This window comes from Pinus tabuliformis, chromosome 1_2 (genome assembly GCF_031772625.1).
Source record: "Pinus tabuliformis cultivar Carrire ecotype Pingquan chromosome 1_2, CPIR1, whole genome shotgun sequence".
In the NCBI taxonomy this organism is placed as follows: Eukaryota; Viridiplantae; Streptophyta; class Pinopsida; order Pinales; family Pinaceae; genus Pinus; species Pinus tabuliformis.
The window spans coordinates 935,274,009-935,298,248 of NC_142298.1; the positions used below are offsets into that span (position 1 = coordinate 935,274,009).

At 40.1% G+C, this 24,240-nt stretch overlaps 1 protein-coding gene across 3 annotated transcripts in view; it reads right to left on the bottom strand.

Moving 5' to 3' along the window:
- LOC149209014 (uncharacterized) overlaps positions 1 to 24,240 on the bottom strand; it is a 439,985-nt gene that overhangs the window by 54,528 nt on the left and 361,217 nt on the right. For all 3 annotated transcript variants that reach the window (XM_089396251.1, XM_089396252.1, XM_089396250.1), the window contains 2 exons: positions 6,281 to 6,477; positions 5,795 to 5,909 (listed from right to left, as the gene is read on the bottom strand). In XM_089396251.1, coding sequence (XP_089252377.1) covers positions 5,795 to 5,909; positions 6,281 to 6,477 — 312 coding nt within the window. The remainder of the gene's footprint in view (positions 1 to 5,794; positions 5,910 to 6,280; positions 6,478 to 24,240) is intronic.

Below are 24,240 nucleotides of genomic sequence, written 5' to 3' on the forward strand. Positions count from 1 at the left end.
CAAAACACATAGATATTCAGTGTCATTTCATCAGAGATTGTGTATAGCGTGGGGCGATCCAGCTACAGTATGTTCCCACAGAACTGCAAGTTGCAAATATACACACAAAGGCTCCAGGGAGAGCTAAGTTCGTCTATTTCAGAGAACAGATGGGTATGGTGGAGAACCCGTTTCAATAGCAGAGACATTATTTCAGAGGCTTCTCAGTTGTAGTAGTTGCAGTTGCAGCAGCAACAAATGAGAGGGAGTTGCAATGTAGATGCAAGGTTGGTAGCAGTATAGCAGTGTCAGCAGCAGCATAGATGCAGCATCAGAGTTGCATAGTAGTTGGTGGCCAGTAGCAGTCAGACATCAGCAGCGTGACAGTTGGTGATGTAGAGTGGCAGGATGTCCAGCACTAGAAAGAACATAGTCCTCGCTAAGAGGGAGTGTTAGTTTATGTAGCATCGGACGTGCTCTAGCCACGAAATTTGGAGAGGTGATGTAGAGTGGCAGGATGTCCAGCACTAGAAAGAACATAGTCCTCGCTAAGAGGGAGTGTTAGTTTATGTAGCATCGGACGTGCTCTAGCCACGAAATTTGGAGAGGCTAGAATACATGAGAACTCCAAAACCCAGAAATCGTTTTTGGAAATTTCACCTAGAAGTGTCTCAAATAGATTATTAGACAATTTTCAAATATTTCCTTAGTCTAAACTTAGGGAATATGGTTAATTAATTAGTATTAATTGAGATAAGGGGAGAATCATCTAGAAACTCACATGGATCGACTCGAAGATGATCCTAGCCATTGATTAAGATTTAATCTTGGTCGTTGGTGCTCCAACAATGGATTATGAGAGGAAGTCGATGGGCACTTGGAGAGAATACACCAATGTAGATACTCAGTTGTCGAGGCAGTTTCATTTTCTCAGTAACAAAGATTCAGCAAAGAAGATAGAGCCAGAAGGTGAGTAGCAGGTGGTAGAGGAGGTCAGCGACATTCCAGGAGGAAGTATTCTAGTCTTGGGAAGAGAGAGTGAGAGGAAGGCCGAAATCCCCAGAGGTTTTGTGCAAGCAATGTGCAAAGGTTGATGCAGAAGGTTCAGCGTGTGGCTAGGGAGGCACTTTTAGGGGCAGAAATTAGCTGCGGGGTTCCTCAGGTTAGATTGCCAATAGAGCATCTAAATTATTGTACTCAAAATTGCTGCCGAAGATTAATAATAAAACCTTCATCTGCTGCACCGATTTTCTCGCATTGGGTTTTTCAGAGACAATTGTCCAAAAATAATTGTCTAAATTCTTGTGTGTGAGTGTGCTAGAATTTCTTAGTTTCCAGTATTTTATTTTCTGCAGTATTTTTATGGTGAAAATTGCAGTATTGATTTATTCATTGTTTGTCATAGCAAATAAACTGCATAATTAAATTTACAATTAGGAGAATAGTTTTCAGTTATTGCAATTGATGAAATTTTCACACAGTTAGAGCCAGGGGACTTGGGCAATGAAAGCCCATGGTGGCATTAGGATCCAGGTGGATCTATTGGTAGTAGGTTGAGTCAGAGATGGGCTTGGGATCCAGGTATTGAGGGATCCAGTCATGTTTGGATTGTTTCGAGGCATGATGTGGAGTAGTGGTTCATATAGGATCCTAGTATCAATTTGCAGATGCCTCTACAGTGGACAGGTGTGGATTGCTTGAGGGCAAGCAACCTTGGGGTGGGAGGATTTGTCATGTCCCCATTTTTTTCCTCTATAATACAACTATGATGGGTTCCAGGGTATGTGATGGCTAAGCCACAGAAGTCGGATTACATTATCAGGGGTTTCAAACAAGTTTTGAGGAGTTTTTACGAGATCAAAGGCATTCACTTGGCATATTCTATCATCCAAACAACTTCTCTTTTGTTCCATTGCATTCTGACAACTTTCGGAAAACGAGGTTATTATTGAACCTAACTTAATTAATTTTGCTTAAGGTGGCATTTCGTAAGAAATATTTGATGGAATGCCTCAATGTAATAGCTCTTTGGAATCAGAACGAGAAGATCTATAGGATGTGATGCTGAGAAGTGACTTCTAGTGGCCAGAGAGAGTATGGTGGGCGATTTGCCATTTCCCTGATTAAAAATGACTTTAATATCATTTAATTTAAAAAAGGGAAAAATAATTAATTGGAGAAGAAAGGCCAAAAGTGATTGAAGTGAAATAAAATTAAATGAAAAAGTCACTTAAGATAAAGTCAATGGAGGAGCTTCTAGACTAATAATAAAATAATAAAATAAGATATTTCTAGAGGCTTGGAGATCTATCCATCTGATCTATAAAGAGGAGGAGTAGATCATTTGGGGACATCTTTGAGCGGAACATTTTTCTTATAGAGAGGTTTGGAGAACCAAGAGTTCCCAGCTTCAACAATAGCCCCAAGATGGAAACCCTCGGGTGATTCAATGAGAGTGGGCGAGAAACCATCTCTCTCCTTGGTGAATTCATCCAGAATTCACAGGTTGCAGATTATCGATTTTCAGTCTATTTTGGAGGTTGGTTGTGGCATTGTTGCAGATCTTTTGAGGCCATCACCTCATCCATTTCCATTTTCTTGTAACAACATATTACATATTAATAAAATAAGGTTGAGTTTGTTGCATGTGTATCTTGTCTATTCTTCAGTTGTAGTTTATATTTTCAGTTTTTGTCATTAAATTTGAGGCTTAATTTGTGCAAATGGTTTAAGGGATAACGGCTTAAATTTTTAAGCAAATTTCTACAAACTATTTTGTTTGGGACATTACAGTCACAAGAGCGAGTTTACGCCATTAGCAAGCCCAAGGGCTTGTGGAGGGGCTTTATGGTGTTTTGACTTCACTTACCATATTCCATCATCAGAATCAATTCCGCACAACTGACTTTTTGTTCTGTTGCATTCCAATAATTCCCATAAAACGGGGTTATTATTGAGCCTAAGGTGGCATTACAGGAGTAATACTGGCAGAATTGTTAGTTTTTTTAACATCGGATGTGTTCTAGCCACAAAATTTGGTGCAGAGGCTAGAATACATGAGATCCCCAAGACCTAGAAATCGTTTATGGAAATTCCACCTAGAAGTGCCTTAATTAGATTATTAACCAAGTCTAAACTTAGGAAAACTCGTTAATTAATCAGTAATAATTAAGTCAATGTGAGAATCATCTAGAAACTCACACGGATCGATTCCTAGATGATCTTAGCCATCGATTAAGTTTTAATGTTGGTCGTTAGTGCTCCAACAATGGATTATAAGAAGAAGTTAATGGGCACTTGGAGAAAACACTTGAGAATGCCAGAAATTTGATTTCCTTGGCAGATCGATTTCTAGAGTAGCAGCAGTTAGCTGTCAGAGAGCCAGAGATCAAAACAGTGAGTGAGGGGCAGGGCCAGTGAGTCCGGAGAAAGTTTTCCAGATTCGGAGAGGTAGCAGCAAGAGGGCCGAGTTATTCCTAGTGAGGCAGCGTAGAGGACTGCATAGTTGCTTCAGGTTGGCAGTTCGATTTAGCCAAGGAAAAATTTGTTCTCAATTCCAGAGGTCGAGCAGAGGTTCCAGAGTGTCAGAGAGACAATTTCCTCGATAGAGGCAGGCATAACGACTTCATCAAAGTAGTTGGAGGCTTGACGTCACAGAGACTGCGCAGAGCAATGCAAAGGTTGACGCAAAGGGTCAAGGAGGCCGAGTTTTCTGAAGGTAGGTTGTGTTGAGATTGCTTGTGGAGGAAGGTTAATTCCCTTCAATAATTTTTCACAGATTTTGTTGTTGTGGATTGTCAATTTTAGGCATCCAGATTGTACTCAGATTTTCACTATTGCGTAATAAAATAAAACCCTCATCTGCTACACTGGTTTTCCCGCATTGGGTTTTTCCGGAGACTTTTGTCCCAAAACAACAGTGTTATTTTTATGTTTGTGTTAGTATTTTCTCAGTTCTAGCACTGTTTATTTTCCACAGTTTTTTATTTCTGAAAGTTGTAGTGTGATTTATTCAGTATTTGTTGTAGCAAACTGCAAATAAATTGTTAGATAAAATTATCAATTAGGAGAATAATTTCCAATTACTACAATAGGATTTCATTATTGGAATTCTCACAGGAACACCTTAGTGTAATAGCTCGTTGGAACCGGAACAAGAAAATCTATAGGATGATATGGTGGGTTGTGACTTTCAGTGGCCTAAGGGATGGTGGTTGATTTACCATTTTCCCGAATTAAAAGGTATTTTAATTAAAATTAAAGGAGGGAAAAAGTATTAAGTGATTAAAATAATAATAAATAAAGGCTTCTAAGGGGGTCCATCAGATCTATAAAAGAGGAGGAGACTTTTGAAGATATCTTTAAGTTGAGTATTTTTCTTGTGGAGAGGTTTGGAGAACCAGCAGTTCCTAGCTTTAGCAGTGGCATCAGGACGAAAAGCCTCGGGTGATTCAATGAGAGTGGGCAAGTACCCATCTCTCCCATTGGTGAATTCATCCAAAATTCATAGGAGCTTAACAATTGCAGTTCAGTTCAGTTTTGGAGGGTCGGTGCAGCATTAGAGCAGATTCTTGAGGCCAGCTTTTCCATCTCAGCTATATTCATTATATCAGCATGTAAACCTCAATTTAACTATTATAATAAAAACCGAGAATATTTCTGCTCATCGTCTTATTGAATTGTCGAACTCTATCTGTTATATTTTACATGGAAATGTTCTATTAAATGAATGAAATTTTATATATAGCATTTTGTTGAGTTAAATTTCAGAATTTGCCAAATTTTCCATTCGGGATAAAATCCCAAGAAAAACAATTCATCCCATGCAAATTCATCATTGTGCAATGCAAATACTCAATTCAAATTAGTAAATGATATAATCACGACATAAAATTCACAATAAAAAATTGAATAATTGATTCATAAATGAAATACTGTATAAGTTGATTCAGATTCATCATTCTATAACCTAAATAGTGCTAATCAAACTAGTGGATACTGAAGTTTGAAATAGTAAACTAAAATTACTCAAAAATAGTAGAAGAGAGATGAGTCAAAGACTTAGCCCAACATCTAGAGTCAAGACTCAAGTTAAAACTGAAAGTCAATAATGAACAATGAACACTAAAAACAAGATGAGCATCAAGGAGTCAATCCCATTGGCTGGTCCTCTACATCCATATGCTGCATGTGAAATGTAAAATAGAGATAGGTTTTAGTTTTTAGAAGGCTTTATGATTTTCTTTTGTTTGCTTTAATTGTTTAGGGTTAAGGGCAAAAAATCCAGGCGAGGGAGCAACCCAAGTGTCCCTATTTCACAAGGGGCACCTAGGCATCCCACTTTTCGAGAGGGGATGCCCAAAAGCCCGCTTTTTGGGAAACACACTCCACACACTAGAGAAACATTTCCTTGTGTGATTGCTCGTGTTTTCCAAAAAAGGGGATATGGGGAGCATTCCCTTGGTGTGCCCAGAGCATGGGAAACGAGGGGAGCACACCACCAACATAACAGACCCATCCATGTGGAACACCGATTAATAAAAATAATGAAAGGTCATATGTTAATTAAGAGACATATCTTTTAAAAAAAACACCAACAAAGGGATATTTGTACAGGGACACCACATTGTAAAATCATCATCTCTATTCATTCATCTTTTTTTGTATATTAGTATTTTAGTATTAGTTTATCTTATTGAACAAGGTACAAGGCATCTTATGATTGATGGAAAATAGATTATGAAAACAACAAAAAATTACAGATATAATAAAAAGAGAAGAGGAAAGGGAATTGAGAAAATATTATATTTAGCACCTGGTTCTGGCAATGATAACTTATGATCATTTAAGAGAGCCTGGGCACCATTGGTAGTGGTCCAAAACGGGATCCGTATCTTCAAAGTAGATTCAATGCTATGCTCCCTCAAAGCCTTCATTGTTAGACATCAAAACCAACATTCATATTTAAATCAGTAAATCCAAATTTTACTGTAGTAGTCTACATCCATACAAATAGTCTAGTGGTAACCTCTATTCATAAATAGAGGTCAGTTCCTCTTCATTTGTAAGAAATGAAGACTTCACATAAGGAAAGAAACCTTCACTTAAACATATACTATCAACCAATAAATAGAATGAGATCCGATATCTTATTTAAAATGCAACAAAGTTGAACTACTACATCAAGTCTGCCTGCCATTGGCCTCCTCTTTCTTCTGCTTTTAATGATTCATCTTTTCTTGTGGCTTAAATTTAACGTCAAATATCACCATAGTATAAGTAGTTTGAAATTTAAGAACACCTTTAATGTGAAGAACTCCAGTGAGACACGAAGGTATGGATTGGATGCAGACAATGGCCCAACCCTCTGCTTCAGCATCAGTCCTGCTTCATCCCAGGTAAGAGTGCTAGATATAAATTGGGTAACATACAAGGTAGGAAATTTTCCACCCTCCTGAAAGTAGATTGAGTCACCCAGTTTGGAAAATGATTCAATACCTGCACAAAGAGTAAAAGATAAACCAACTGTGGAGAATTTACTTGCTCCCAAAAGCAAACATGATACTGAGTCTATAGCAAAAGTTGAACAGGATAGTACATTGGCATGCCCAAACAAGGAATATGTTCCAAGACTTATCATGTAACTTCAAACAATGTTACAAATTGCCTTTTCAGAAAATAAGGACTTTTGAAAACATGATAGGTCAACCTTGGCAGTCACACTCTTTTTTGTGCAATTTGTAGATTGGGGGATCTTATGATAGCTAATCTCTCTAATAGATGTTTAGAACTCAAAACATGTTGAAATCACCATGAGACACTTCTCCATGTTTTTACATGGCAGATGGCTTCTCCGTTACTTGTAACCACCTGTTTTACTCCTCTACATCTAAATAGTAAATACGAACACCCAGTACTGGGTATTAGTTCCTACTTTGGATACTGGTTGCATTTCATACATGTAGGTGCACAGGAACATTCTGACTAAAGAGAAAATATGTCAAAATTCTTTAGTTATGTTGCAATATTTCTGTTACAACGCAGCAGAAGCAAATCAAAGACATTTGGAATAAGAGAAGGAGGACAATAAATTGGTAAGAATTGTGTAACCTAGCCTTCAAGTTGATTACAAGAGCCCAAGAACCACTCCAATACCATTGCTAGACCAATAAATGGTCATCACCATGAAATCATGTACATATAATAAGAGTGATAGTGTAATTAGAACATGCTAGGTCATGTAATAATTATGAACTCATTGTGACAATTAATGTGTTGAATGTATGGCACTTGTGTCATCTACCATGGTGAACCAATGCATTCCCAACTGTCAAAAACTGTGTTGCATCACTTGTATGAGAGACCACAAACAAAACTGAATTGTATAATCACTAAGAGTAGGGTCAGAAAATCAACGAGGTAAACTCCATCCGATAATCATATGTGCACATGGGGACATTGTGTTGAGAAAATATACTTCCTGGCAATACATTGAGTTCATATCAATGTCACATGCACACACACATTTTAACTAACTATGTTCTTGTCTCTCCAAACTCCAGACCCAGGGGTAAAAAATTTACATTTAACAGTGGGCACTATTATTGTGTAGGGAATTGATGATCTAATTGGTGATAGAAGCCAGGTTTGAATATAGTGGCACACACAAGAGTGATGTATGTAGTGACAATAATACACGAGTGAGTAGTTAGTGTATATTTGGGGTAGCATCGGATGTGCTCTAGCCATGAAAATTGGTGGAGAGGCTAAAGCACATGAGATCTCCAAGACCTAGAAATCGTTTTGGAAAATTCCATTCAGATGAAGAGTTATTAAAATAATTAATATTTTTAATGAGTTCCTAAGTCCAAACTTAGGAAAATAAAAATATTAATGGGTATTAATAAAGATATGGATGAGAAGCTTCTAAGAGACGAAGATCAAGTCTATTTTAATCTTAACCGTTGATTAGGGACTTAATCTCGATCGTTGATTCATCAATAGGAAAAGTATAAGAGGAGGCTTGAGGGTCAGTTGGAGATACACCAACGGAGACCAGTCAGTTCGATTTCTAGAGTGGCGTTTGCTGAGAAATTCGAACTAGTGATTTGGATTGCAATGAGAGGCAGTGAGTACATAGCAGAGAGGCAGGGGTAGTGCCTCAGAACCAGCACAGAAATCATTGAGGCAGACGCAGAGACAGCTAGATTGTGCAGTGACTGGAGGGCCTGTATGGGTGACGCAGAGAGGCCAAGTGCTGACGTAGTGAGGCAGAGTGCTGACGCAGAGGGTCTGGGAGCTGTGCAGAGGCTAGTTGGACTAACGTTGAGCCTGGGGGAAGCGCCAGAGGCTTTTTGTGGTATTACTGTCGTGTGGTTATTTATGTTGGGTGAACCAGTTTGGCACTGTAGTTGTACTCAAGAAAGATGATTAATAAAACCCTCCTCTGCTGCACCGGTTTTCCCGCATTGGGTTTTTCCAGGGACAATTGTCCAAAAATAACTATGTTGATGTGTTTGATTCTTATGCATGTATTTGTTTCTGTATAATGGTCTGATATATGCAGTAGTTATTAAAGGGATTTCCTAAATAACTTATTAGAAAATAAGTAGGTAAAATAAATCAGTTGCTGCAGTAATAGAATTTCTGTTTAGAAATTTTCACATGGTATCAGAGTAAAAAATGAGAGATAGGAAGGGAAAATTAATTACGGGTCAAGATCATGATGCAGAGGCATCTACGTCAGGAAACTCGTGGAAATTTTCAGAAAATTGCATAAGAGATGGAAATTTCGATTTCTCTAAGTTGGCTCCCAAATTGGAAGAAGAAGTTGCTTGCGTAACAAGCTTTGCATCATCAAAGGTATGATATATAGATAGCGGAGCCTCCTGGCATATGACAGGAATCCGGGAATGTTTCTCAGAATATCAGGAGGAAAGAATGAATTTTCAAATCACCATGGGGAATAAGGCAAAGTGTACTCTAGTAGGGAAGGGTGCCATAGTTTTTCAAACAGAAACAGGAGAGCGGTTCCGAGCTACCAATGTGTTGCATGTGCCAGGACTAGGGATGAACTTACTTTCCATATCACAACTTCAAAGCAAGGGCTATGACGTTTTCTTCATTAAGGAGAAAGTATACGTCAAACACCCGAGTTGGAAAAAGAAAGTACAGATCGGAATCAGAAGTAACAGGTTGTACAGGTTGCAGCTAGAATCACCAATGGCACTGATAAGCAGTAATGGAGACAAGGATTTGAATGAACTATGGCACAGAAGGATGGGACATTTGCACCATGGGGCTCTGAGAATTCTCAGGAAACTATAACAAGAGTTCCAGATCTTAGTACAGAATGAGACAATGTATGCAGAGGATGTGCTCTGGGCAAGTATGCTAAAGCAGCGTTTCCTCGAAGTAAAAATAGGGCCAAGAGTGTACTAGGACTGATAAACTCAGATATCTACGAACCGATGTCCACAAAAGTTGTTAGTGGTGTCGAATACTTCGTCACCTTCATCGATGACCATTACAGGAAAACTTGGATTTATTTTCTGAAAACCCAGGATGAGGTTTTTTGTCAATTCAAAGAGTTCAAGGTTCTAGTGGAAAATCTGAGATGAAAGAAAATAAAAGTATTGCGCTCAGACCAGTGATGCGGGGGAGCCCCCCCCCCCCCTTCGAACCCGCTTCCGAAGCGCGCTCCGGGCGGGAGCAGCTCGGGAGCGGGTCGGGAGCGCGCTCCCCAAATCGCTCCCGGACGGGAGCGATTTTCGGGAGCGCGCTCCCGTAAAAAAATTTGCGCTCCCTGGTCTGTGAGGGAGCGCTTCAAGGAGCGATCGCTCCCGCGCTCCCGTAAAAAAATTTGCGCTCCCTGGTCTGTGAGGGAGCGCTTCAAGGAGCGATCGCTCTCGCGCTCCCGGAGCGCTTTTTAATGCCGGGGAGCGATCGCTCCCTGATCGCTCCCGGGCATTAAAAAACGCTCCAGGAGCGAATTTTAGTGAACCGGGAGCGGTTCGGCGGAAAAAAATTCCGCGGACCCGAAAAAAACAAAAAATTTAACTAATTTTTTTGGGTTTAAAAGCCCAATGGGCCAAAACAAAATCATTTCAATGAGATTGAGCTTGAGTTTGAGAGCAAAGGAGCAAGGAGCAAGAGTTGAGGAGCAAGGAGCCAGAGCTGAGGAGCGAGGAGCAAGTGCCAAGGAGCGAGGAGCAAGCTTGCAGAGGTAAGTAACTTAATCATTTAGTTAGTTTAGTTGGTTAGGTAGTTAGTTTGTTTAGTTTAATTTACCTGTTTGAGTTTAAAGATCATTAATTTAAATTAAATTAATAAATTAAATGAATTAATCCCAATAAACTAAATTAATTTGCAGATTCAAGACTCAAACCCTACAAACATCAAACACGATGGACCTGGGGATTTTTATTGGCATTTTCCTCTTCCTGGTCCCTTTTCTGGTTATTATGGTGGTGGAGAGTAGGAAACGGAGGGGGCCTGAAACTGAAGAGGTGGATGAAGAAGCCGGAAGAAGTCAAATAGGTGAAAACCCCAGTGAGGAGGATGTGGAGGGTGAACATGAGGGTCAAAAAACTAAACAAGACCAAACTCCATTGTGGAAATATGTTCAGAGGCCTGAAACAGGGAAAGGGGGTGGAACCACTAAATTTCATTGCCCCCATTGCAACAATGATTTCACAGGCTCATACACCCGTTTGAGAAGACACCTTTGCGGGAAAAGGGCATGGGATGGAGAGAAACAAATAGGAATCAGAACTTGCGACGCGGTGTCAACAGCAGATAGAGCCAAATACATAAAGGAAGAGGAGGACGCCCAATACAAAGCAAAAAGATCAAGGGGTTTCTTTGAAAACTCACAAAGAACTCCTTCAGCATCCTCCCAAGGCAGTGGATATGGACATGGAGGCTCAGGGTCATCATCTTTACGCCGTAGAACCATATCAGATTTCCTTGATGAGGGGTGTAGGAATGATGTGGATTCAAAAATTTACAGGTTCCTCTATGCAAATGGGATACCATTCAATGTTCTACGCTCACCTTATTGGCACGAAATGGTTTCTGCCATAAATGATGCCCCTAAAGGATACAAGAGCCCTGGGTATGACAAGGCAAGAACTGTTGGCCTTGATCATGAAAAAGCAAAAATATCACAATCTTTGAATAAAATGACAAGTTCTTGGACTGACAATGGGGTGTCCATTGTATCTGATGGATGGACAAATGTAAAAGGCAAGCCATTGATAAGTGTTCTTGCTGTGTCCCGAAGTGGTCCCATTTTTCTAGCTGCACATGATTACTCAGACAAGTTCAAGACCGCTATCAACATTGCAGAAGCATTGCTTGAAACAATTGAGCGTATTGGCCCATACAATGTCATCCAAGTCATCACTGATAATGCTCCTAATTGTAAGGCAGCGGGAGCAATTATTGAGGATAGATACCCGAACATATTTTGGTCTGGATGTTTGGTTCACACATTGAACCTTCTGTTGCATGATATTGTCAAAAACAAAAATGAACAATACCAATGGATTGGTGATTTGTACAAGAGAGGAAAAAAAATGATAAAATTTATTACAAATCATAGCAATACCCATGGCCTTTTCCGCAGTCACTCGAGATTGGAGTTGCTGAAGATTGCGAGGACTAGATTTGGTAGCTATTACCTCACCTTCAGGCGCCTTTTGAAGGTAAGAGAGGGTTTAGCTAGCATGGTATCAAGTCCAAATTGGCAGGTGTTAAAGGAAAGGGCTACAAATGTAGCTGACATTGCAGGTTTTGAAACGGTGGAGGAGGCCGCTCTTGATGGGCAGTTTTGGACAACTGTGAGACAGGTATTGGATTTCACCAAGCCAATTTATAACATGATTCGGTTTGCAGATACAGACAAACCAGTGATTGGCGAGGTGTATGAGCAAATGGATACCATGTTGGGGGAAATAAAAGACATTGTTAATAACAGAGATCCCGACTTGTACAATCTGATTCACGATTGTGTGTGTGAACGGTGGAAAAGGCTTAACCTTCCACTACATTGCTTGGCGTATATCCTTATGCCAAAATACTACTCAGATTCTTGGTTGGGCAAACCTGCAGCAGGGGGTGGTGTTAGGACCAAACCCCATTTAGATCGAGAGGTAACTAAAGGATATCTGGATGCATTAGAAAAGTTGGTGCCTGACAGAGAGGAATGTGCAGCTGTGCGCCTTGAAATAGGCAGATACTTCACTGGCAGTGGTTTGTATGGTAACTTCCATGCAATGGACGACAAAGATAAATTTGATTCTCTCACATGGTGGGAAACATATGGCGGCGACGGACTTTTGCGAAAATTGGCATTGAAAGTTCTTGCACAGGTTGTAAATTCTTCTTCTGCAGAGAGGTGTTGGAGCACCTACAGTTATATACATAATGTGAAAAGAAATAGGCTCAACGAAAACCGAGCAAAAAGCTTGGTTTATGTGCACTACAATTTGAGGTTGTTGAGCCATTACTGTGATCGGGCTAATGAAGATCCCACATATAAAATTTGGGACAATCACCCTGAGGACGACAATTTGGAGGATGGCATTGTACATATGGAAGAACTAGAAGATGAGCTTGTACGGGATGAAGCTGAAGCAGCTGCAGCAGCCATGCCACCTCCACCTCCACCATCCAGTAGCAGTTCTCGGGGCCCGAGTCTTGTTCCATTGCTGTCGCCACCTCCATCGACACCCTCGCGTGGAGGCTCTAGTTCTGGTCGTCGGTCTGGGCGGGAGACTCCTAGAAGACCGCCAAGACCTACTTATACTCTTGGAGACTCTCGTGGCAAGGGCCACTTGTAGATTTACAGTTTACTTGTCTTTTTTAGTTTCTATTAGACTTGTCACTTTAGTTTTCATAACTGTTCAGTGTTGAGTTTTGAGTCCTTGACTCTTGACTCTTGACTCTTTCATATCATTATGACATTATGATATTTTTTGTAAACATTATATCACTGTGACAATGAAAATTTGAAGTTTGAAGTTGGGCCTTGGCAATTATAACTCATTGGTAATGATTGTGAATTATGAATATGATGCTTTGTGAAAGACTAAAGTTGTTTCATTTCATCTCATTATTCATGTTTCATTTTATAAATTTTTAACATTTCATATCATGTTAACAGTTAGAAGTTAGGACTTAGAAATATCTTCGATATTACTTCTTGTAATGGTTAAACTTGGCTTACAAGTACAACTTGTTACTTTGGTGATCAATGATGATAAATGTTATTGAATTGAATGTTATTTTAATTTATTATTTTACTAAGGTTGATGACGATTATAATTTTTAGATGATTGATGTGATATGGTTCAATGATCAATTTATGTTTTTTTATGTTTTTTATGTCTATTTCATCATTCTACATGTTTTTGTTGACATATATGTATCAAAAATTAAAAAATATAAAAAATATATATATTTTTAAAAAATCGCTCCGGGATTCGCTCCCAAACCGGGAGCTTCTGAAAATGGTCGCTCCCGCTCCCGCTTCCACTCCCGCTCCCCGCTCCCGCTCCCGCTCCCAAGTAACACTGGCTCAGACAATGGTGGAAAATATGTCGACAAGGACTTCACCAATTTTTGTGCTAGGGAGGGCATCAAAAGAGAGTGGACGGCTCCTTACAATCTGGAGCAAAATGGAGTAGCAAAAAGGAAGAACAGGACTATTATGGAAGCAGCTAGGGTCATGATGTATGATCAGGATATGTCAAAATTCCTATGGGCAGAAGCATGCAACACGACGGTCTATGTCCAAAACAATGTTTTAGAAAATGGCTGAATTGAATCCGAAACGGCCGAGTTGATCCGAGTCGTTGGGATTTTTTGTGACCCGGCAGAAAAAACGGAACGGGAGGCTGAGTCATGACTGACTCGGCCAAGTCAATCATGACTCGGTCAACCCGGCCAGTTCCACAATAACTCGGCCGAGTCAATGAATGCGGCTTGTAACCCCAAAAAAATGTGATTTTTCATATTTTTTTTTTATTTTTAACTGTTAGCTGAGTGTTGGAGACTTGAAGGTGTTTTCTAAATTAGTTAAATTCTATTTGGGGTCCATTCCCCTCTCCTAGTATTGATATGCTATTCAAATTTCATGGTAATGTTAAATTCTTAAAGTAAAAGTGACATTCTCCTTAATTTTCATTTTCATCCTTTTACTTCAATTTTTAACATTACCATGAAATGACTCAGGATGTTTGAGAGTGGTTCCGACCTCATTGGATTTCATATGGAGAAAGTAGAATTTTAGATTTCATTCAAAATCCAGCAGACTTATCAGTTTTTCAAGATTTTCAGGATTGGAGGATTGAAATGTTTCCATTGAATTTTGTCATGTATTAGGGTATGGAACTCATATTTAATCAAGAGCACCAATCCCTCTATGTACCTTGATGTTAGTGACATTGGTTGTCGAACTCCTCTGGGATTTGCTCCCAAACCAGGAGCTTCTGAAAATGTCGCTCCCGCTCCCTTTTTCGCTCTCGCTCCCCACTTTCACTCCCACTCCCAAGTAACACTGAGCCAAATGATGTTGGCAACTCTAGCAGTAGCCAGTAGTACTGGTCACAGACTTTTGTTGTAGAGGCCATTTGTAGCCTCCTTGGTTATGTGTTTTTGTTTTGATCTCTATATCATCATCGTGTATGTATTGGACAGTGCACTGGGTGCCATTTTGATATAATGGATATATTCATGAGCCTACTTTGATCATATGTTGTCTTCTATCTATATTCTAATGCTGTGTGTTTGGAAACATGAATGAAAATCTTTAAAATTTTGTGTTTTTATAAAAAATAAATATTTAATGTATTTTTTACAACGACCGAGTCATTGAAATCGAACCAGCCGAGTCGATACCGAGTCGAAGTCGGAGTCAGAGTCAACCCTCGGCCGAGTCGGAGTCAAAGTCAGAGTTTTAAAACATTGGTCTAGAATAGAACTCCTCATATGGCATTGGGCAAGATTACTCCAGAGAAAGTCTTCACCGGGAAGACACCTGAAGTTAGTCATTTCAGGATATTTGGGGGTTTAGCATATTGTCGTATACCCGAGGAGAAGAGAAAGAAGTTAGATCAAACTACATGGAAAGGATATCTAGTGGGATATAGCGAGAACGCTAAGGCATATAGAATCTATCTTCCAAGGAGCAGGAAGGTAGTAGTTTGACGAGATGTGAAGCTCATGGAAGATAGGGCCTTCAGAAAATCTCGAGAAATGCCTTCTGAGGAGCAGCCAAAAGATGAGTCGTTGGTCAAACCACTTCAACCAGCGGAAGTCAATACCAGGAATTCTCCTTCAGAACAGGAGGAATCATAGGAAGAAGAGGAGCTAACAGATGCACCTACTACTAGGGGAAAAACGAGCAGGGAACTACGACAGATTCTGCGAGATGCAGAAGATTTCATCGATGCACCCAGGAACAATAAAAGGGAGTGAAGACAGCCAGATAGATATCAGGCCTTAGTAGCTCAGGATGGGGAACCTTCCAATTTTCAAGAGGCCGCTCAACATCAAGTTTGGATGGATGTGATGGTAGAGGAATACAACTCTATAATGGTGAATGATGTCTGGGAAGTAGTGCCTAGGCCTCAGGACAGATCAGTGGTAGGTTCGAGATGGATCTACAAGATTAAATACGCTGCAGACAGCAGTGTGGAAAAATACAAAGCCAGGTTTGTGGCTAAGGGGTATGCTCAAAAGGAAGGAATAGACTACGAAGAGACCTTCGCCCCAGTAGCCAGGTATACATCTATTAGAACCGTGATATCTCTTGCAAAACAGATGGGATGTGAGATTCATCAGATGGATGTCAAAATCGCATTCTCGAACGGGGTGATAGAAGAGGAAGTATACATTGAACATCCAGAAGGCTTTGAGACACATGAGAAGAAGTCTCATGTATGCATATTGAAGAAAGCCTTGTATGGGCTCAAATAGGCACCTAGAGCATGGTATGGTCGAATTGATGGCCACTTGCAGAAGATGGGGTTTGTAAAGAGTGATGCAGATGTTGGAATTTCTAATTCTAACCCGTTAGAAATTCTTCCTGCACTATCTGGTTTATTTCACCTACTTGTTTAATTACTTAACAAGTTATTTAACCATATAAATACTGAAATAAGCACAAGTACAGTATCAACATCTATAGATCATCAACTGAAAGAAAACAAGCACACAAGTGACACTGTTATTTTTGGACAAGTGTCCCCGAAAAAACCCAATGCGGGAAAAACGGTGCAGCAATTCTGAGGGTTATACTATTATGCAGTCTTTTTGAGTACAACTGGGTGCCTAACCGGCTCACCGGACAGAGAAAAATACACGGCAGCAATACCTCTATATTCGAAAACAGGTAATTAGAAAAACTGTCCCACGAAACCCTCTCCAGCGACTCTGAAGCTTAGCATTGGCCCTTTTGGCCTCTGCATCAGCCTCAAGACCCTCTGCGTCAACCCTCTGAGTCACTGCGCAACCTCTGGGACCCTTTGCGTCAATCCAGCAGCCTCTGCGTGGATGACGCAGTCCTCTAGCCTCTGTGCTATCTCTGTTGGGCTCTGTGTGGCCTGAACTGGTTGCTGCTCTCGCTCTCCCAGCTTCTGCGCTGGTCTCTCAGCATTGTCTCTGCCCCTCTGTCCAATACTCACTGCCCCTCGCTGTTGATCACTGATTCAGTTTTGTTTAGCAACCCCGCTCTAGCAAGATGAATGACTGATCACTCTGGTGTATTCTCCAACTGACGCTCAAGCCTCCTCTTATACTTTTCTCGTTGGTCCTTCAACGGCTGAGATTAAATCTCTAATCAACAGCTAAGGTTAGATTTGGCTTGATCCATGAATTTTGGAACCTTCTAACTCAGTTTTATATTAATACCCATTAATATTTTATTTTTCCTAAGTTTAGACTTAGGAACTCCATTAAAAATATTAATTATTTTAATATCTCACAAATTGGTTAGAATTTGCCCAAACCATTTCTGTGTCTTGGAGATCTCATGTGCTTTAGCCTCTCCACCAATTTTCATGGCTAGAGCACATTTGATGCTACCTCAAATCAACACTCCCTTTTAGCGAGGACTGTGCTCTAATAATACTCCACACTGAGCATCCTGATTATCCAGCATCTGTCCCTGTGCTGATGCTAGGCCTATCTGCCCAACACCCTCAGCATTGCTACATCTTGTATTACTGCCCATGGCCCTACCACTGCACTAGCGCATCTGTACAGCAGCTTCCTTTGCATCCGTGTTGATGCTGGTCCATCCTCCCAACACTGCATGCCCTCTCATCATGCTGCATCGTGCTACTGCATACTAATACTGAACTGCAACTCAGTTACTGAGAAGTAAGTAACTGATCCACCCAACATCTGACATCCTTGTCAGGCTAGAACACTCTCGATGTTGAAGCTCCCTCCGCTGCTAACAAGTGCTCCCTCTACTGACCTCTATGTTGCTGCAACTATTCCATGCATCTCGCACCGTTCCTAAGTCTAAACTTAGGAAAAATAAAATATTAATGGGTATTAATATAAAACTAGGTTAGAAGGTTCCAAAAGTCATGGATCAAGCCAAATCTAATCTTAGCCGTTGATTAGAGATTTAATCTCGGTTGTTGAAGGACCAACAAGAAAAGTATAAGAGGAGGCTTGAGGGTTAGTTGGAAGATACACCAGTGATCAGTGATTCGATTTACTAGAGTGGGGTTTGCTAAGAAAAAGTCGAATCAGTGATCAGCAGCAAGGGGCAGCGAGTACTAGACAGAGAGGCAGAGATAGTGTCGAGAGACCAGCGTAGAAGCAGAGAGGAAAACCCAGAAGCTAGAGTAGGCCACGCAGAGCCCAACAAAGATAACGCAGAGGCTAGAGGGCCTGCGTCATCCACGCAGAGGCCAGCAGGAGTGACACAAAGGGTCCCAAAGGCAACGCGGTGCCTCAAAGGGCTGATGCAGAGCCCAGAAGGGCCAGCGCAGTGATTCAGAGTTGCTGGAGAGGGTTTCGTGGGACACATTTTCTGAATACCTGTTTCCGAATTGAGAGGTATTACTGCCGATTACTTTTCTCTGTCAAGTGAGCCAGTTTGGCACTGAGTTGTACTCAAGGATATATTGCATAATAATAAACCCTCAGAATTGCTGCACCGGTTTTCCCACATTGGGTTTTTCCGGGGACGAGTTGTCCAAAAGTAACAGTGTCACTTGTGTGTTTGTTTTCTTTCAGCTGCTGATCTATAGATGTTGAGATTGTATTGTGTTTATTTCGTTATTTACATGTTTTAAATAACTTGTTCAGAATTAACAAGTAGAAGAAATAAACCAAAAGAATACAAATTAAATTTCTAATGGGTAGACTTAGAAATTTCAACATGGTATTAGAGCGCAGTTGCAGATCACAGGAGAGCTGAAGGCATCAGCGGAAGTAGAGCATTTGCAGCAGAATCAGCTGTCCCGAGTGACAGAAGCTGATCCTTGCAGAAAGCAGCAGAAGAAGGGTTGACGCAGAGGCACTGTGTCATCAGTCCAGGCTAGAGAGAGGCCAACGGAAAGGTTGAGGAGGGCAGAAAAGGCTCACGCGGAGACCAGGAAGGTTGACGCAGAGACCAGGAGGGTTGACACAGTTGGCTGAGGGAGCAGTTTTGCCAGCGCCGAAATTGGGCAGAGCGTAGGGCTCAATCCTTCAGTTGCTGGGGCATAAGAAGTTGTGGGCAGTTTGCGAGAGCGAAGCTATGGACAGTTTGCGGGAGCGAAGCTGGCCAGTTACTGTGGGAAGAATAGTACCTAAGAGAGAAAAACTAAGGTAGAGGGAGTTGCTACCGAGGCGGATTTCCAGCCAAGGAATCTGGATCAGTGTTGCAGGTGCACAGAAGATCGAAGAGGTGCAACTTGACGATTGGCAGAAGGATTTCCAGAAGGGAAATCGAGACTCAAAGGGAGTCTAGCAAAGAACTTCCAAGCGGGAAGTAGAGGGACTCAGCAGGAGTCGAAGAGAGAACTTCCAGAGGAAAGTAGAGAGACTCGGAGGAGTCAACACAAAGAGCAGAGAGATGGCCATGAATGGGTTGAGGGATCAGGACAAGCTGGACAGAGCGTCCAACTTTGTGGTTTGGAAGGCCAGGATCCTGTCCATTCTAGATAGACATCGCATCAAGGCCTTCACCTTGAGAACAATGGCGATCCCAGTTGACCCGGCTGAAAATGTGAAGTACGAGGAGGCAATGGCCAAGGCAAAATGCATCATCCTTGATGGAGTCAAGGATCATGTGGTCCAATATATTGCCGAGAAGGAGACGGCAAAGAAAATGTGGGACACCTTGAAGAAATTGTACCAGCATACTTCCGTGCAGAGGAAGATGTTAATTGAAAATCAGTTGCGGTCATACCAAATGCAGAAGGGGGAGCAAATAGATCACTTCCTCGGTCGGTTGAAGGAAATCCGAGACCAATTGACTTCCATAGCGACCACGCCGGATGAGGAGATGTTGGTGAGGACCGCTCTAAATGCATTCTCCGAGGAGTGGGAGACATTTGTCCAGAGCAGTGTCGATAACTGCCGAGATATCGGCGATATTCGGAAATATCGCGATATTTTCGGCGAGCCGAAATATCGCCAACAAAACATCGCGATATTTTCAGCCCGAAAATATCGCGCGATTTCTGAAATATCGCGCGATTTCTAAAATATCGCCGATATTTAGGAAAATATTGCGCGACAATGGAAAAATCGCCAAGTGACGGGCAAAACTTTCCACGCGGCCTATAAAAATCCGTTTTTGGTTTTTTTCATGTCATTTTATTTTTCTGATTGCTGGAGAAGGAATGTGGTTGCTACCAAGGAGAGTTTGAACGTTCCATAGCCATTATCACCACCAACAACGAAGATTTCTCTAAGCTGCAAGTGCCAAGAATAGTGAGACAATCTCATTTCTTCCCTACAATCATTTTGCTTGATTTTTGTTTTCCATTTCAAAATGCAAGGGTTTTAAATTTATCATCATAGTGTGTAGGAGAGAGATGCACTGAAACTCTTTGCAAAACATAGTGATTCATAGTGATTAATTTTATAGATTCACTAATAAGTGCTAGCATACGTAGTGATGAAGAATCTCCACCCCAAAACTCTACTTTGTTAGTCAGATTTGGCTGCACATTCAACTGATATGGTGCTTGCAAAACACTAAGTTTCTCAATCCCAAGTTTTGTTTTCTTGTTTGCAACTAGTGGCCGGTGCTCAATATCAAGCACATCTTCTATACAAGCACAATAAAGTTATAAAATTTCACATAAAACTTGCAAGCACAGGAAAGTTGATGGGGCTTCCTATCAATTGAGATGACTCTAGCATCATACCATGCCTGCCAAAGAGGAGTCACATGAACATTATTTTGAGTATAAGATAGCAAATCATTAAGCAAGAAAGTGGAATCTGTTGCCAAATAATACTGCACTGCTATTTGTAACTTTTAACTTTTAAGTTTGCCTCCTTATCCCTCTCTCTTCCTCACTGTTTCACTTGCAGCTTCGAGAAACATTGTTTACAACTTTACAGTGGTATAATACATCTAAACAGTGGCCAGAAAACTAATTAACAGTCACCATAATATATTGAGAAATCATTTGCATTCATTTGTTAGTCAGTGAGTCACTGTTTAGCATTTTTTTCATAAATTTTTAGGATTGACATGCTAGTTTCAGCGTTTAATATGAATGATTTGGATCTCTGGTAATAAGTTAACAATGGTAAAATTTGGCTTCTAAAGTCTCTATAAATTAATGAAGAAATAAATCTAATTCATAAGGAACCTTGTCTGAAAGACTGGTGTCATACAAGTGAATTTTGGAAGACTGTTTGTTGAATACCGAGGTCTGATAATGCACCTACAGCAGTGGTATAATTACGTAACAGTGATATAATAAGTAATATACAGTCACCTCATTTCCTTGGCATATCATTTGCATTGTTAGGCTCTTTCATTGCTTGGCATCTTTGGTTAAAGTGGCAATTATTGCATGATACAAGTTCACTGCCCTCTTAAGTCTGCTCTTTTTTTCATGCCCATTGCAAAATTGCAAATTTGCAAATAATGTAGCAAAAAAGTTAGAACTGTTTTGTAAAATGATGTGGTTATTTGTAATTTTGTATTAATTATTAAGTTACTAATTCCAATTTTTTTTTGGTGCCCTAGGTTTCCTTTTGAGTTAGCCCACTACAAAATACAAATATTCCAAAAGCCTTGGACCCATTTTGGGAGTATGGGAGCCCTGATGGTGGGACAAATCGTGCATATATTACATGCAAATTGTGTGGGACCAAGATGACAGGTGGGATTACACGACTGAAATACCATCTTGCTAGACTCAGTGGACATGATGTTGGGGTTTATACAGTTTCTAGTTCGGAGCTTATGCAAAAAGCTCTTGAGGCAATTGATGAAAAGGACAAAAAGAAGGAAGAGGCGGAAAGAAACAAAGCTGAACGTGCAAGTAGATCTTTCGGGATATCTTCTCCTGATTTTGGTGTTGAGGGTAGTGGCCCTAGTGGGAGGGGCTCCACAACTGGCACACCATCACATGCTACTGCTAGTGTGACTGCGAGGTCATCATTTTTTGTTCCATGAACAGGAGCTGGAGCACAACCTGGCATAAAATCGCTTGTTAAAAATCAGGAGAAGCAAGAAGCAGATAGAGTCATGGGGAGGTGTATTTTCTGGAGCGACTTACCTCTCAGCATCACCAAAACCAATCCATTTTGGCAGCCAATGTGTGATGCTATTGCTGTTGTGGGCCCAGGTTACAAAAGTGCCACATATGAGGAGTTGCGGGGGCCAATTCTTCAAGCAGAAAAACAGGACATCAAATCTAGATTGGAGGAGTTGAAAAAGACATGGGAAGTTACCGGATGCACAGTGATGTCTGATGGTTGGACAGATAAGAAGGGTAGGACCCTTCTAAATTTCTTGGTACATTGTCCTAAAGGTACCATGTTTATTAAATCGTTGGATGCATCAGAACATATCAAAGATGCAGCAATGATATGTGAGTTGTTAGATGGGTTCACTCGGGAGATTGGTGTGCAGAATGTGGTGCAAGTCATAACAGACAATGCAGCTAATTATGTGTCTGCCGCAGAATGCTTATGGAGAGGCATCCCACATTCTTCTGGACTCCATGTGCAGTGCATTGTCTCGATTTGTTGCTTGAGGATATGGGGAAACTCTCCTTCATCAAGGAGGCGGTTGATATGGCTAGGAGCATCCCCAAGTTTATTTATAACCATGCTTTTGTTCTTAGCCTTATGAGGAGGTTCACTAGAAACAAGGAGTTGCGGCGTCCTGCCATCACACGTTTTGCCACAACCTTTATTACTCTTCAGTCTTTGCTTCGATGTCAGTTTGAGTTGAAGCAAATGTTTGTGTCTGATGATTGGCGTAATTGTAGATACAACAAGAGACCTGATGGGAAATCCATTGCAAAAATGGTGTACTCTTAAGACATTTTAACATGGAGTAGAAGAAGCATGTGCAGTTAGCGAACCTATAGTAAAGGTTCTTAGATTGGTGGATGGAGAGAAGCCTGCAATGCCTTATTTGTATGAGGGCATGGATATGCGGGATGCTTCTTGTCTGGGAAAAATGAAAAAAATGGAGTCGCCACCCAAACAGGAAACAAACCCAAGAGATGCTGCTGATATGGGATGAAAAGATGCCAAAAATATTGAATCTGCCAGCTCAACTGAGAGATGAGAGATGAGAAGATGAATGTCGATGAAACTCCAGGAACAGAAAAACTCTGTCCCCGGCAACGGCGCCAAAAAATGTTGGCGTTGCCGGCTCAAACGAATGATAGACAGATGAACGATGAATGATGAAAAGATGATGAAATGCCGAGAAAACAAATTCCCCGGCAACGGCGCCAAAAAATGTTGTCACGCGGATTGACACGACAACGCTCAGACCGAGGGCTGTCACTCTGATCCCCGATCCCTTCGTTTAAGCTTGTCTCCCGCGGCTAAGGGGGGTAGTCCCTGTAAGATGATGAGACCAACTGTCGACCAGTTGGTTGGGAGACACGAGATACGATATAAAAAGCACTTGATGGATTTGATTAATTTAGCAGACCAGTGCCTTAAGAGATTGTGGTTAAAACGATTACTTGTTAAATGATATAAAAATATGGACCATGAACAGCAATCATTTGTCATCAGCTAAATCACAATGCTCTTAAAATGACCAAAACGATATCCAGCAACTGAAAATTTTGAAAAGATGAAAGCCTTAAACCACCACGAGAATCATGAATTATTAACCAGATATCATATTCGCATCTCGACTTGAAAATTTTAGATCTCAGCATGAAAGATGATAAATCCCGAAAATGACTGGATCTGACGAAGAAAATTTTCCACAAAAATTTTTTTATACTTTTTTCGAATTTTTTTTTTTTTTTTTAAATAAAATCTAAAAAATGAAAATTAGAAATCTAACTAATATCTAAAATCTAAATAAAAAAAAAAATAAAACTAAGGCTTAAAAATTTTATAAATAAATCTTTTTATTTTTTTTATTTTTTATTTTTTTATTTTTTTATATGATTTTTTAATTAACAAAATCTAAAAATTAAAACTATTTAATCTAAAATCTAAATTTAATTTAAAAGAAAACCTAACTATAAAAATTCAAAAACTAAATCTAAAATCTAAATTTTTTTATTTTTTTTTTATATTTTAAAACAAAACCAAACTTAAAATCTAATTAGAACTAAAATCTAAAAAGAACATAAAACTTTAATCTATTCTAAACATAATTTAAAACCAAAACTCTAATAACAAAATCCTAAATCTTCCTAAATCTAAAATCTTAATAAATAAATTAAAATCTAATAAAACTTAAATCTAAAAACTAATTAAAATCTAATTAAAGTTAAATCTAAAACATAAAATCAAAATCTACATAAAACGAAAACTATGCAAAACTCTAAACTAAACTAAAGATTAGAATCAAATTAAAATCTACGTATATAAATAAAAATCTACGTTAAACTTAAACCTAATACTAAATAGAAATCTATATAAAAACTATACAAATTTTGAGCCTAACCGAAACCTACACAACTATATGCATATCAAAAACGGAACCCATGTCTGGAACTCGACAGCGGCAAGGAAAGAACCCGAACCAGTTCACCTGAACGCTGCGGATGCCGATTTGAGAAGTGGAACAGGTTT